At 38.7% G+C, this 15,253-nt stretch overlaps 2 protein-coding genes across 2 annotated transcripts in view; one reads left to right on the top strand and one right to left on the bottom strand.

Moving 5' to 3' along the window:
* The window catches only part of LOC309493254 (C-type mannose receptor 2-like), a 185,800-nt gene that overhangs the window by 128,318 nt on the left and 42,229 nt on the right, over positions 1-15,253 (bottom strand). The gene's annotated exons all lie outside the window — the stretch shown is intronic.
* LOC309493259 (C-type mannose receptor 2-like) lies at positions 4,287-9,241 on the top strand. The gene is made up of 4 exons (XM_082162425.1): positions 4,287-4,338; positions 4,431-4,772; positions 7,989-8,333; positions 8,498-9,241. Exons 1-4 carry the CDS (start codon positions 4,302-4,304, stop codon positions 8,857-8,859), a joined length of 1,086 nt encoding a protein of 361 aa, XP_082018551.1. The 5' UTR covers positions 4,287-4,301; the 3' UTR covers positions 8,860-9,241.

Raw genomic sequence — 15,253 nt, forward strand, 5'->3', positions numbered from 1 at the left:
GAAGTGATTCCTGATTTTTGTCAGTATATATTTGGAATGACACATAGGGATATTATTGTGTTGTTGCTCAGGTCCGAGGATGGCTGCATTATTGTGCGTGTCAAAAGAGAAGAGGATGGTGCTGCATTTTACCCTTGCACTGACTTACTTGGCATTTGCAGAAAACTAAAGAGAAGAGGACAATGCACAGAAATCGAACTTAAACTGTATTATTTTTGTCACGGGTATGACTGGGCTGCTTTTATGTTTTTAGTGTGTTTTATACTGTTTTAATGCATGTTTTATGCATGTTTTAAAGACTTTTCCAGTTCATTTCAAAAGGCTGCTGTTTTATTGCACTCTGTCTGTTGCCCAGATAAGGGGGAAGAGGATTGTATTGTATTGTATTATTGAGGATTGAAGAGGACTGCATTTTATTTCCATGGGGAGGTCTGAAATTACAGGAGGCCTATGCACGTTGCACATTTTGTTGTTTTTTCGAATCCTAAAGTAAAAATGACATCAAAAATCTGATTTCTTTATTGTATTTCTTTAATTTCATCAATGCAACGAAACATAATACATTAAAATTATAATGGAAGTTAAACTTAAAGCACGATCGTACAGCAGAGTAGTCACGAGGTGCGTCATTCTCTCCAGGATGCGCTGCAGGGAAAATAAACATTTAATCATGAATGCTCATTATGTATTTGTAGCCTACTTATCATTTTGATACTAGGGAGCTAATAAAGCTAATATAGACACTTACAGCATGTGTTGCCTTCATTATAAGGCTTATATAAGGCTTTTAACTTTTTGCGGCTCCAGACAGATTTTAATTTTTTGGTCCAATATGGCTCTTTCAACATTTTGGGTTGCCGACCCCTGGTCTAAGTGAATGTTGTTAAATGAGACTCTCTAACATTTCCTGTTTACATCACCAGCTGTTCCCGCCCACCGCTCATGTCGCCTAGCAACTGTGACAGATGCCATCAGGACACAGCAGAGACGTTTCTGACAGACTTTTAAATACAAAAATGGAGCCATGTTTAGTTTTTTAGAAGCCACCCGGCATATTTCAGGCTGAGACAAGACCATAGACAGTTAAAATCACGGCCTTTCAGGCCTTTCCTAACTGAGCATTCAACACAACTTCTCGTCCAGGCCCTGGTCATATCTAGGCTTGACTACTGCAATCCTCTTCTGGCTGGACTTCCATCATGTGCAACTAAACCTCTTCAAATGATTCAGAACGCTGCAGCTCGTCTTGTCTTCAACAAGCCCAAAAGGGTCCACGTCACTCCTCTGTTCATCTCTCTGCACTGGCTACCTCTCGCTGCTCGCATCAAGTTCAAGGCATTGACGCTTGCTTACAGATCTATCACAGGCTCAGCTCCCTCCTACTTTCACTCGCTCCTATGAGTCTACATCCCTACCAGAAGCCTACGATCGGTCAACCAGCGACGGCTCGTGGTACCATCACAGAAAGCCACAAAATCACTTTCCAGAACATTCTCATTTACAGTTCCATGCTGGTGGAATGCTCTCCCCACCCTCACCCGGAACGCAGAATCCCTGACAACATTCAAACTTTATTCCTCCCTTGTCGGGCTTATGCTACTCTGACCAATGCCTGAACTTCATATTTTGAGCACTTCCTGCGTTGTTTTTGCCTCTTCACGATGACTCGCTTAATTTAGTCCTAAATTGTAAATCGCTTTGGACAAAAGCGTCTGCTAAATGACTAAATGTTAAAAATGTTAAGAAGGCCATAGCAATGCCACATGTCAGCCAAGAGCAAAAAAATATAACCAGAACTGGGCCTTATCTGAGCCACAAAATCTGTGTATATTAAATATGGAGTCATTTCAGCTTTAATAAGCCTGTTAACAAGCAGAATCTCAGAAAAAGAAGAGAACTGAAAAAGAGACGAGCAGAAACACAAGAACTACAACTGACTTCCAGCCACAGCCTTAGATCAAATCAACTGAAGATAAAAGAAGACATTAAATATCTCAAGATCTCAGCAGAGGAGTATTAACTCTCTGGGCCCTGGAGGTGTTCTGTCATGCTCTGACATTTGTGCTTATTTCTCTTACTTGTGACATTTTCATGGCTAAAGTCTGATTACACTGTATTTACACCCATTGTGTTGAGAGGAGGGTTTGAAAACTTTTCTTCTTCTTCTGAGAGCCGAGATCGCTGGTGTTGAGGAGGAGACACGACAGACATTCACAACAGAGACGAGATAAAGACATTAAAGTGCTCATATCATACTTTCATTCCCCTGAAGTCCATTTCTGTCATCGATCACGTGACTCTAGTAAACCAATACACACCCCGATACGGGGCTTCACTAGAAATTGTTTCGCTTGTGTGATACGCGCATCGAAGCTTCAGTGTCATATGTAACATCACTAGCAACTGGATCTTGCTTCATCTGTGCCTCAACCAACACACACCTGAATGTAACAGAAGAACTCACCAAACCTAGATCCAGCAGCCCTGCCGAGTCTACGCATCACGTCGTGCCTGCCGCACAAGAAACTGTTCACGTCGTGCTTACCGCACTAAAGACTGTTCACATCGTGCCTGCCGCACAAGAGACTGTTCACGTCACGTCTGCCGATCCAGAGACTGTTCACGTCACGCGCGCCGAGCCAGTGTCTTCAGACAAGATGGCCGCCGCCGAGCCTGTGTCTGTTCCACTGTCTCCTGACAAGATGGTCGCCACTGAACCAGTGTCTCCGGACAAGATGGCCGCCGCCGAGCCTGTGTCTGTTCCACTGTCTCCCGACAAGATGGCCGCCACTGAACCAGTGTCTCCGGACAAGATGGCCGCCGCCGAGCCTGTGTCTGTTCCACTGTCTCCCGACAAGATGGCCGCCACTGAACCAGTGTCTCCGGACAAGATGGCCGCCGCCGAGCCGGTGTCTGTTCCACTGTCTCCCGACAAGATGGCCGCCACTGAACCAGTGTCTCCGGACAAGATGGCCACCGCCGAGCCTGTGTCTGTTCCACTGTCTCCCGACAAGATGGCCGCCACTGAACCAGTGTCTCCGGACAAGATGGCCGCCGCCGAGCCGGTGTCTGTTCCACTGTCTCCCGACAAGATGGCCGCCACTGAACCAGTGTCTCCGGACAAGATGGCCACCGCCTGAGCCGGTGTCTGTTCCTGTGCCTGAGCCGGTGTCTGTTCCTAAGCCGGTGTCCCTGTCTGTCTATTAGTCATCCCAGGTGTTTCCCATTAACCACGCCCCCTTGTTATCCTGTCTAGCTCGTTTACCCCTGTATTTAAGCCCTGTGTTTCAGCCCTGTCTTTGTGAGTTCTTGTTTGACTGTTTTGTGTCTACAGTTACGCTGTCGTTCGGTTGTTCTGTTCCTGAGTCCTTGTCCTAGTTTGTTCAAGTTTAGAATCTAATTAAACAAAGTGTGCTGCAACTGGATCTTGCTTCATCTGTGCCTCAACCAACACACTCCTGAACGTAACAATATCTCTAAATAAGCTCTAACTTTAATAATTTAAGTTATTGTTTAATAATAATAACACACTGTTTCTCCTTCTGTTTCACGTCAGAGATGTAAATATTGTCCAGCCTGAATTTCTAAATGTGGACATAAACAAATGAGTGATGAGGATGTGTTTACATGCAAATGTGTTCATGTGTCACCAGTATCACCAGTCTTCACTAATGAACTCAATCCTCATCAATCAGATCATTAGTGGATTGTTCAGTTCACACACAAACAGATAAAAAGTGACCAAAAACAGAGAAACACAAACACACAGAGCTGAACAGGGATGTAACACGAGTTACACAGTCCAGCAATAACATTAGAGAAACTGTTTAGTTATTAATGTTCAAATGTAAATTATGAATGTTCATATGTATATAATTTTCTGATAAGGTTCATATAAACATATACTGATACAGACCGACAGGTGTCAAGATGCAAATAAGGGGAAAGAGTTGCAGAAACACACAAATAAGGAGGAAGTAAAATATGAAATGGGAGATTTCAGAGAAATAAACAAATGATGTGATGAGCTGAATGAGGGATGAGAGCAGATATAATAATCATGTAGTTTAAATCTGCAGACAGAAACATCAGACTCAGGACAGAAACACACGACCTCTAAAGTAAGAACATGTTCATTCTTCAAACACAATTAGACTTTCAGATGTTAATATTGTCTAAATTATTATTTACAGTGAATTCATGCGGCTGTTCAGATACTCACTGAAATTGTCATATTTTAGTCCAAAATGAATTTGTGAATGTTTAATGTTTGAGTTTTTCAATGTGTTTCTTCCTCAGAAATGGACCAAACTCTATATCTGATTCTTCTTCTCATTGGTGAGTGTGTTTGTTGTATTATTTATGGTTTATAGTTTCATCAGGTTTGACCCTGTTATGAAAAGCATTAAATCAAACGCTCTCTTTCACAGCTCTCTGCTCCGTATCTGAATGTGTTCAGCGTCAGTATCACTTTATAAACGTGTTGAAGACCTGGACTGAAGCTCAGAGATTCTGCAGAGAGAATTACACAGATCTGGCCACCGTTGACAACATGAACGACATGAACGAGCTGAAGAAGAGTGTGAATGATGGACGTGTCTGGATTGGGTTGGAGAGGAAATGGCAGTGGTCTTCAGGTGAACCTGCGCTCTATCTGAACTGGGGATCTGGACAACCTGATGGCAGAGATGAGTGTGCTATGATGAGAAATGGAGAATGGCATGATTGGCCATGTAGTTACAGCCTGACTTTCATCTGCAGTTCATCTAACAGTAAGTGCAGCTCCATACAATCAGAACAAACATTAATTTATAAAAAAGATGCAGAATATACTGTACAAAATTAATGTAATACTAAATGCTGCTACTTTTTAATGTGCTCATAAATATAGAGGAGACTGTGGATATTTGTCACATTTTCAACTTCTGGATAGAAAATAAACCGATAATGAACATGTTGATCTTCTGTTGTTGATAACTCTGGGAATCTGACATTAGAGAACAGATTTATTTTTTTCAGCAACAATATATACTGTAAATTAGAAATTAGAAATAAATTGTAATGAATGAATGAATGCATATAATATCAACATTTAATAGACATATAATAACTTTACACATCTTGAATGATATATATGAACAAAACTCTTGTACCGAGAACAAATTTCAGTATGATATATGTACGAAAGTAAATAGGCTATGATATAATAATTTTGTTTTGATGATTGAATTTAAACAAATTAAACATTTTAGACATGAATTTGTGATCATTAGCAACAAAGTATGTGATAAACAATCTGAACGCCTTGAGCTGCTGATTTAGGATCTCAACACTAACCCGTAAAAACCTCATTCTTAGATGAACTTTAAGGGAACTCACACGGACACATTGTCCATAAAAAAATAAAAAAAGATAAACAGTAACATTATTATTAATATTGGAACAATATTCATTTGAATAGCCTAAAATATAAGTCTACAAACCAATATATATATATATATATATATATATTTTTTTTTTTTTTTTTTTTTTTTTTTACTGACACATTTCTAAGGACTAGTTAACAAACATTAATATGCAGTGTAACATCTTCATCTGTTTGATGAGTCTCTCATTCAGCTCTGTGTGTCTGAATCCAGTATTCCACAGAAATGTGTAAGGACACATAATGGAGAAATATAAAGTTGCAATAAAATTGTCATGAAAATTCTCTAAATGGCACTTAATGTTATTGTCAAGTGATTCCTCAATATTTTGCACGGTTCTCAGTGTGCAGAACTCTGCCACTCTCCAATAGCCTACAATAATAATTAAACTGGACTTCACTCTTTGACCACACTTTTGCTCTCTTTCTTTTTTATTTTGAAAGTTTGATGCAGTCAATCAGTCAGGTGAAAAACTTTTAAACACAAATACAAACACCACTTTAAGAGCATACAAAGATATAAAACAGGATTTTGCTGTTTCCTCAAATAGTGCCCTATTTAAGGGTGTATGGGTGATTTCGTACACAGCCTGTGTCTACCCTGCTAATGAGCAGATCAACTCCTCCTGGTGCAGTCTGGCTGGGCCAGCAGTTTGTCACAACAGTTATCAGCAAAATCAGTCTATGAATGACACATGTTTCTGATAGGGATGGAGAAATGAAGCCTCATGAAGCACTGAGAATTTCCCCGATTGTTCCGGGAAAAGATTGGAAGCATCAAGAGTGTCGAAAACAGCGCCATCTTGTGGCAGGTCAAATTTATGGCAGCCATAAACCCTGTCCACAGCGCCGTTGTTTTATCTATTAAGCAGAAATAAAAGCCTGACTACGCTAAATGTTCAGTTTTCTGATGATATAAATTACATATTAAAGTGTAGCAATAAATTAAATCTAACAATTATATTAATACTATTTATAAAAATACCAACAAAGTTGCTTGATGCAAGTAAATGGTGGTCTAATTACTTTATGGTTTCTATGATGTTTATATGGCAGAATATGTGATCATGTAACACAGGCTATAGGCTTATTTATAAAAAATTTTAATAAAAATAGTAAATGGACTTAAACTTTCAAAAGCCTGTAGAGTAGTGGTCTGGGTTCAAACATTCCGACACGCAAAGTGAAGCATTCACGAGACTGGACAGAAAGTGAGGCTTCATTTTTCGTTGATCACGTGTTTCTCTGAAAGCAATACGCGCTCCGGCACGGAGATTCATGAGATATTGCAGACTGATCTCATGAAATGGCGTATGTATGACACGCCAATTCGATTTCCATTTTTGGCGTGCTATCAACACGCATAATCGCTTTTCAGCGTGTTTATCAACGCCGTTGACTTAACGTTACATTACTGTATAGATATGACCTACCCCAACTCCGTCCCTAAACCTACCCGTCACTGGGGTCAATACCTTGAGTCTTCTCCTACCACCCAATAATTTATTTATGGTTCCTATAGAACCATAATATACTAACCTTACAACACAACATCGATTCACAAAATACACCAATTTTATTAGCTTGATGTAATCCAAACCTTCAGAATCCATATATTATTTGCAAGAAAAAGATCCAAGCTCAGCCCTTTATCCAGTAATCGTCATCTTGACCGTAAACGTCAAACCCTGCGCTTATTATAATATGAATTCAAAAATTGCGCCCTCAAGAAGCGTTACGACAGGTTACTATGGTTACGGCAGTAATATCAAACGCTCATTGGCTCTCGCCTCGCCTGCTTCGTCACAGATTGCGTCATGCACATTCACATTTGAAATGAAGCGCGCACTGCCGCGCAGCCCTCAGAGCGAACCGAACCGAAGATGGATTAACGTTTTCATGGATTTGAATTAATAACTTAAATTCTGCTCTGTCTGTTACCTCATACAAAACCACTGCCAGAGAGGACTGCGACACATCGTCACGTGAACAACTTTCGGTACCGATTTTGACATTTTCTCATTAAATAAATTATTGTGATTATACTTGTCTGTCTGTTGTTTTTCTTTATAATTGTAGCCTACGTAGTTTTAAGAAATGGTTATGATTAGATTTAGGGGTAGGATTAGCAAACGTCCGGGGATAATGGTACTTGTATGATTCACGTTTGAGGGCGTTAAACTGTGACATCTACACGTTTTCCAAAGGGGACCAACGTGATTATTTCACGTACATTTTGCTCCGTTTCGCTCGGACATTTAACGGCGTAGACATACACGCGGAAGATGACCGTTCGTTTCGGCGTGAACATACACGCGGATAGCTCAAAATGCGTATAACACGCCACTTTTGACTTGAAAGTGGCGTGTATGTTTACGCAAAGTCATGATGTCATGTTGGATATTGCGCTGAAAACTCCATATGCACTTTGAAGCTTCAGTGTCATGTGTAACATCACTAGTTTCTGATGACCACTGGTCCTCTTTACTTCCAAACCGTAAATCAGCATAAGAATAATGAAGAAGCTGATTCATGAATCTGTTTCCATGTGTTTTTCTTAAAGCGAACACAGGACTCGTCTTTGTCAATCAGACGAAGAACTGGAGAGACGTTCAGAGTTACTGCAGACAGAATCACACTGATCTGGTCAGTGTGAGGAACCAGAATGAGAATCAACAGATTCAGAAGTTCATCAATGATAATCACATATCTAATGATGTCTGGATCGGTCTGTTCAGAGACTCATGGCAGTGGTCAGATCAGAGTAACTCCTCATTCAGATACTGGGCTTCTGGTGAACCTAATAATGATGGAGGAAATGAAAACTGTGCAGTGATCATTCCGAACGCTCTGAGACAATGGTATGACATCCCTTGCAACTACCAATATCCTTTTGTGTGTCATGAAGGTGAGCAGATCCTCACACACACACACAATCCATCCATCACCTCCAGATATCTTAAAGTTCACGCTACATGTCTGACATGACAGATTCCTCCACAGTGTTTGTTCTGCATGTTGTTTTTGATCAGTCTCTCTCTAGTTTTTGCTTGTGGTTTGTTTTGTGTCCAGATAAACTGATTCTGATCAAAGAGACTCTGACGTGGCCTGAAGCTCTGAGATACTGCAGACAGAATTATACGGATCTGGTCTCGGTTCATTCAGAAGAGATGCAGCATCGTGTGATGAATGTGGTTAAACGTGCGTCTACTGAGGCGGTGTGGTTGGGTTTACACAACTACTGCCAAATGAACATGTGGCTCTGGTTGAGCGGAGAGATCGTGTGCTATCAGAACTGGGCTCCAGGGAACGGAACGACACCGGAAAACTGCAGCCTTACGAAGAGAAAAGGAGCAGTTCAGTCTGGAGGAGATCAGCGCTGGATCAGCCTTCCTGAGACTCACAAACTCAACTTCATCTGCAGCAGATCTTAGGAGTGAGAAGACGTCAATGTTTGTGTTCATTATTCATTATTTTTCTTATTTACTTTAATTTGTTTGATTTGATCTTTAGTAATTTCTTAGTCAATCTACTAATTGTGTTTTAAAAATCTGTTTTATTTCTCTGTTAATTGTCATGATATAATGTGATCTTATCAAAGTTGTCTAACACCAATGATTATTATTCTTTAGATGTCTAAAATATGAACACAATATATGTGTGTTTTAAGAATCTCTTTGCATATCTGGTGTGTTTATGTGTCTTTATGTTTTTCACTAATCTTATCTGTAGAAATGTGCACTGCATTGTTTATAAGTTACTGATATGAAAATAAACCGATGTTGCTTGAAAAACAATATACAAGCACAAACAATATATAGTCGCAATCATGTGTTTGTTGGATTCATTTGTCCATATAAGGGACTTCCTGGAACTTCAGAATTGTATGTTTTTTTTTTTTGTTTTTTTTTTTTTGTTTTTTGTATTTTCTGGGAGAGATTACCCTCCGGCTTTTGAATGAAACATACATTTTATTTCATTTCATTTTCATTTTCATTCAGAATTTTTAAAAAGTGTATAATATATTTTTTTTTTTTGTTGAAAATTGTGAATCTTTTCATTAGAGAAGACCCTTATTCGCCAGCTGGGTGTTTGAAGCCCTAAATATGGATGTTTTACTGTCAAAAATGGCCCAGGTTGGGCGCCATTCACTTGGAAACACAATCTTTGAGTGTTTTTCCTCCAAAACTAACTTCTCTTCTGCTGAGGCAAGAAGACACATATTTGATGGCTTTGGTGTAAATAATCAGGAAATTTTCATTTTTGGATGAACTATCTTCCTTTTAGGAGAGTATGTGGTAAAGAAGGTGATTGAGTTTTATTCTCAACCTTTTGTCATATTTGATGCCCTTGATGAGGAACTGGTGTTTTCTTACGTTCATCTAAGCCTTATTTTGGTTTGATTGAGTTTGCATTGTATGACGTCCTGAGTCAAGCGATGCAACTATCAGTGACAGCCATAGGCCTACTTGAGTTTTGATAAACATTATGTGGATTATTACCATTGCTTGGATTAGATTTGTGGATTATGTGTGTATTGTGGATTACTCGTTGTTGCAGACACCAGGCAGGCCTGCCGATCTGGTGAATCTCATTTTGAGAGTGACGGACTGAGATCTTAGATGACAGCAAGACTCACAAAATCAACCAGAAATCATTGGATGCCCAAATTTGGTTTTAACACAATCAAAAAAAGCTTGCTGTGACCTTATTGTTGTGATCTCTTTAGGATAGGGCTAATTTAACTCTAATCTTATGTACAAGATGGTTAAATGTAGATATCCCAAAAAGGTTGGCAGGCATAACAGTCAAACCGGCAGTTTAGAGAGTTAAATGATACGTTTACAGGGCTAAATGCCAACCTGCAGCAGCTCAAACACACCGGCCCACACACACCAACCAACAGCGCACGGCCATATTTAAAGGAAAGTGACGCAAGCTCTGCGTCAAATCTCGCGATACCAGCACGAAGTCTCGCGATAACGTGAACATAGTGTGGAGCCGTGAGAAGGGAAAATAGGGCTGAGAAAATACCTGGGTTACACACACCTCTACATTATTTCACTATGTAGGTGACTGACATCACTCACTCTTGATATGATGCCAACTCACGGTCAACATTATAACAAATTTATAAATAAATTTAAATATAAATTTCCTTCACTGGTGTTTCAAAACATTCTTCTATTTAATTTCAGTGATTGTTACGTCCCTGTGCTGTGCTCTCTCTCTCTCTCTCTCTCTGACATATTCTTATGTTCGCTCCACCTCTGGTCTGCTGTTGGCTTGGAGAGCTGTCAGTTTTTATCAGTGGCGTGACATCCCTTCAATCAAGTTTCCCGCCAGCAGTTAAAAGGAAGCTGAAAAGCTGAACGCGAGGGAGCAATTTGTTTTCCTGCCGCTCTGTTTTGTTGTTGTTCTGTACGCTCATTCTTTTCTTCTGGAACATTCTTTTCTGCCTTTTTGATGGCGTGGTTTGAGGTGACCAAGAGTAAGGTGGACAGGGTAGATGTCACGTGACTTTTATAAAACAACACCTAGGTAACTTGATGTATAAATACCCCAGGTAAGAAAGTGAATGCCACCCTCTGTATGTTTTGTATTTTGTTAGTCAAAGTAAGTTAGGGTGTCTGACGCTGAAGATTTGATGTCTTTACTTTTCTTTATTTTTATTAGTTAGATAAGAGGCTTAATTACAAGTTAGAATGAGCTTTGTTTTGTTCGTTTCATTTCTTTGGCTTCACTTTTTTTTTTTAATCTGATTTTGTTTTTTTTATCTGTATATAGTTTGCTTATTTTTCCTTGCTTATATTCACCGTTATTATTATTACTAGTATTCATCTTTTTGTATAATTATTTCATTTATGTATAATAAATTATCTTTATTTCGCATTACTTTGTTACGTGTTGTCTCTTGCCACCCTAATCACACCCAATTTTTATCATGACCTCATTGTTACCTCCTCTGACTCTAGATCATAGATCATAGTTCGTAACAGTCTTTTTGAAAAACAGTGAAAGTAAAAGGTGAAGGCCAAGTATGGTAACCCATACTCTCGGACTGCAGTCACCCCTCCTCGACCCAGGAGCACAGCAGCGAGCTCTCCATCTCAATCGCTCCAGCTCCAACTCCTCAGACAGCCACCGGCGATCACCCCTCCTCGACCCAGGAAATAAATCAGAATTACTGATTATCACTGTGCAGTTGTCTGTGTGAGAAATTGTAAAACTCCTAAAACTTCACCACGTTGTATTTATAAAAGATTTTTTAAGCATTTTTAATGATCAAGCTTTCCTACACGATCTCTACAATAGTGATTTGGGTGTTGTTTCATGCATGCCAGATGCTACTCTGGCTTGGGATTATTTTAAATCGACATTCACATCCATATGTGATAAACACATTCCAATCAAAAGACTTAGGATAAGTGGTAAAGATAACCCTTGGTTCAATGACACTGTTTCTACCATTATAAAACAGAGGAATGCTGCTTGGGCCAAGGCAAAGAACTCAAACAATTCTTTAGACTGGATTTCCTATAGAGCTTTACGAAATAAATGCACAAAATTAATCAAAAGTGCAAACGTTGTAACAGTGGTGGTGACAGCCCTCAACTTAAATTATAATTTTTTTAACGAAAATTCGGGCGCCAGACAGTTTTCTAAAACTGACAAAAAAAAATCAAACAACCCAGGATAGCATAGAAAACCACTGGTTACACACAAAAAACAAATATTTCAAAACAAGTTTCAATTTAACAGGAATTTATTACATAATGTCCATAAACATTATATAAAAAAAGAACTTATTTCGAAAAACAACCAAACAAACAGTAAATAAATAAATAAATAGGCAGATATAGTTCTTAACGTGACAGGCAAATTTCACAGTTCAAAATCAGTGTTCACACAATTACATAAACGCTGTAAACGAAATCCCAGGTCATACTGGTCACACTCTAGCTGGGCGTCAACACTGGCAGATTCGTGCGTCCATATTCACGCCAAACTTTCCATATAACAAAAGAGAAAGAGGAAAAAAAAAAAACACATTGAATTCACATTTCGCGGGTGAAAACTCAAACAAAATACAAAACTTCAAAGATCAACGATAATGCATTCAACTTTCAAAAAGCACGAATAAGCAATACACAAATGTGCGGATGTGAATGAAATGCATGTGTGTCTGATAGCGTGTGAATGAGTGTAGTGTGAGATTGCGCGTGGGGACCACTGACCAATTTTGGCGGACGGAATCACAAACTGGAGAGTGTAGTTGGACCTCGCCTGGCTCCAGGAAGGAAGTTTAACGGCCTTGGACTCGTTTGAGAGTGAACCGCTCACCAACAACAGCCGGTCTTTTAAGGTGCGTCGCTATGGAATTGTCAAACTCCACGTCGCATCAGACAGCGTGCGCAGGAAGCCTCAGTTCAACAAACGCCGTCTTCCACTCCACATGGTAACCATTTACTTTACTCTCTTTCTCACGAATCGAAACATACCCCGGTGACGTGTCCTCCATCCACCTTATTAAATAAGCCTCACCTCCATTTCCCTTTCCGCCAATAATCACTCACTCCACCCTTTCCGTTAAAAGTGAAAGTGAAAGTAAACGTAAACATGGCCGTATAGTTTACTGCACTGTCACAACGTGATTATTATCTGTCCGGAATAAATGAAAATTTTAATAATCCTACAAAGTTTTGGAAATTAGTCAAGTCTACTTCAGTATCAAATCTGTCATTTAAATTTCCAGATCATCTTAAAGCTAATCATATTGTGGTTAAGGGCAAAGAAGCTATTGCAGATACTCTTAATAGTTATTTTATTTCAGTTGGCTCCACTTCTGAGTCTATTAATTCGGGTGTTAATACTTGTAAGGAAACTGCCAAACCTATCCAATACTGCCTATCACAATCATTTAATTTTGTGCCTATTACTACTGCACAGGTTCACAAAGCTCTAATGATATTAGATACATTTTGTTTTAAAAAAAAGGCAGGAATTGATCAAATTGAGCCCTATAGCCTCTATATTGAACTTAAGTCTTGTCTCCAATACTATACCAAAAATGTGGAAATCAGCAATGGTTACTCCTTTATTAAAGGAGATCCTGAAGATCCAAACAATTACCGTCCTATTTCTAGATTGCCAGTTTTAGCGAAAGTCTTTGAATCTTTAATAAATGACCAATTAAAACAATATCTGTCAGCCAATAATATGCTTCACGATTATCAGTCTGGATTCAGAATAGGACATACTGTAGTTCCATTACTGCAGCGATGTTAGTGTCAAATGATATTATAACCTCTTTAGACAGCAAAAAGTCATGTGCTGCTTTATTTGTTGATCTATCAAAAGCCTTTGATTCTGTAGATCATAAATTATTGTTACAGAGACTCAGGTTTATAGGCCTTAGTGAAGCAGCTCTAAATTGGTTCGAAAATTATCTTTCAGATCGCACTCAATGTGTGTCCGTGGAGAACTACAATTCACCATTCCTACAAGTAAATACTGGGGTTCCTCAAGGATCCGTTTTAGCCCCTGTTTTATTTTCTATTTATATCAACGATCTAGGTCATGGAATAGACTCCGCTAAATTACACTTGTATGCAGACGATACAATTATTTATACAACAGCATATTCCTTAAATCAAGCAATGAAGCAACTACAGAACGCTTTTCAAGTACTGCAGTACTCATTGTCGCAGTTAAAATTGGTTTTAAATTCAAAAAAGACAAAATACATGATTTCTAGTCGGGGTCGCTCTAAAGTAACCGACATTTCAATTGCAGCTTCAAATGATACACCATTAGAAAGAGTGAGTTCTTATAAATATTTAAGTATATGGATGGACGAAAGATTAGCATTTGATGTAAATAAAAACCAAAATTAGGTTTCTTTTATCATTTAAAAAATTGTTTCCCTATGAGGCCCGAAAGAAAATAGTAGAGAGTGCTTTTTTTTAATCTATAATTGATTATGGTGATCTTCTATATATGCATGCAGCTACATTTCTACTTAGAAAACTAGATTCTGTGTATCATGCAGCTTTGCGTTTTGTTTCCAGTGCAGAGTCACGGACGCATCATTGTATTTTATATGATTCTTTATCTTGGTCATCTTTATATCAAAGGAGAAAGTTGCACATGTATTTATTTATCACAAAAGCTCTTTTAGGTAAATTACCCTTTTATATATCAAATCTTTTAATTTATTATACAAATAATTATCGTACTAGGTCAGGTTCCTATATTCGGCTAAAAGTCCCAAGGGTATTGTCAGAATTTGGCAAAGGTGCATTTTGTTTTTATGCTCCTTGGGCTTGGAATGAATTGCAAAATGTTCTTAATTTAGACGCACTTCCAACCTTAAGCACTTTTAAACGTCTTTTGCAAAATGTTTTACAGGACACTTGTAATTGTTTTAGTTGATTTGCTTTTACCTAGATTTTGATTGTTGTAAATTGTGGTGTTGTCTTACTGTTATTCTTTTGTGTAAAACTCTATGTGCCGCTATCTTGACCAGGTCTCGCTGGAAGAAGAGAGAATAATATCTCAATGTGATTCTCCTGGTTAAATAAAGGAAAATAATTGGGGATGGGATAAACTCACCCAAATTAGCTTCGGTTAAACAGGCGTATGATAATTTGGGTAAATGTGTAAGCTATGCATATTTTTTCACATCTTCATGGACTCAACAATGATTTCCCTCGTGTGTTAATATTTTTCCTTGTAATTATGTAGCCTATGATTTGCAAAAAGTGAAAACTGCTGCTTCTGTGTAGATGAGAGAAACACAGTGCATGCATACAAGCATAAGCAAAT

The sequence above is a fragment of the Leuciscus leuciscus genome (genome assembly GCF_965113295.1).
Source record: "Leuciscus leuciscus genome assembly, chromosome: 2".
In the NCBI taxonomy this organism is placed as follows: Eukaryota; Metazoa; Chordata; class Actinopteri; order Cypriniformes; family Leuciscidae; genus Leuciscus; species Leuciscus leuciscus.

Excerpts from the sequence above, each read along its gene's own strand:
- LOC309493259 (XM_082162425.1), top strand. The coding sequence starts at position 4,302 with ATGGACCAAACTCTATATCTGATTCTTCTTCTCATTG. Across the intron at positions 4,339-4,430 it reads TCTGATTCTTCTTCTCATTG|CTCTCTGCTCCGTATCTGAA; the intron begins GTGAGTGTGTTT and ends TCTCTTTCACAG. Across the intron at positions 4,773-7,988 it reads CATCTGCAGTTCATCTAACA|CGAACACAGGACTCGTCTTT; the intron begins GTAAGTGCAGCT and ends TTTTTCTTAAAG.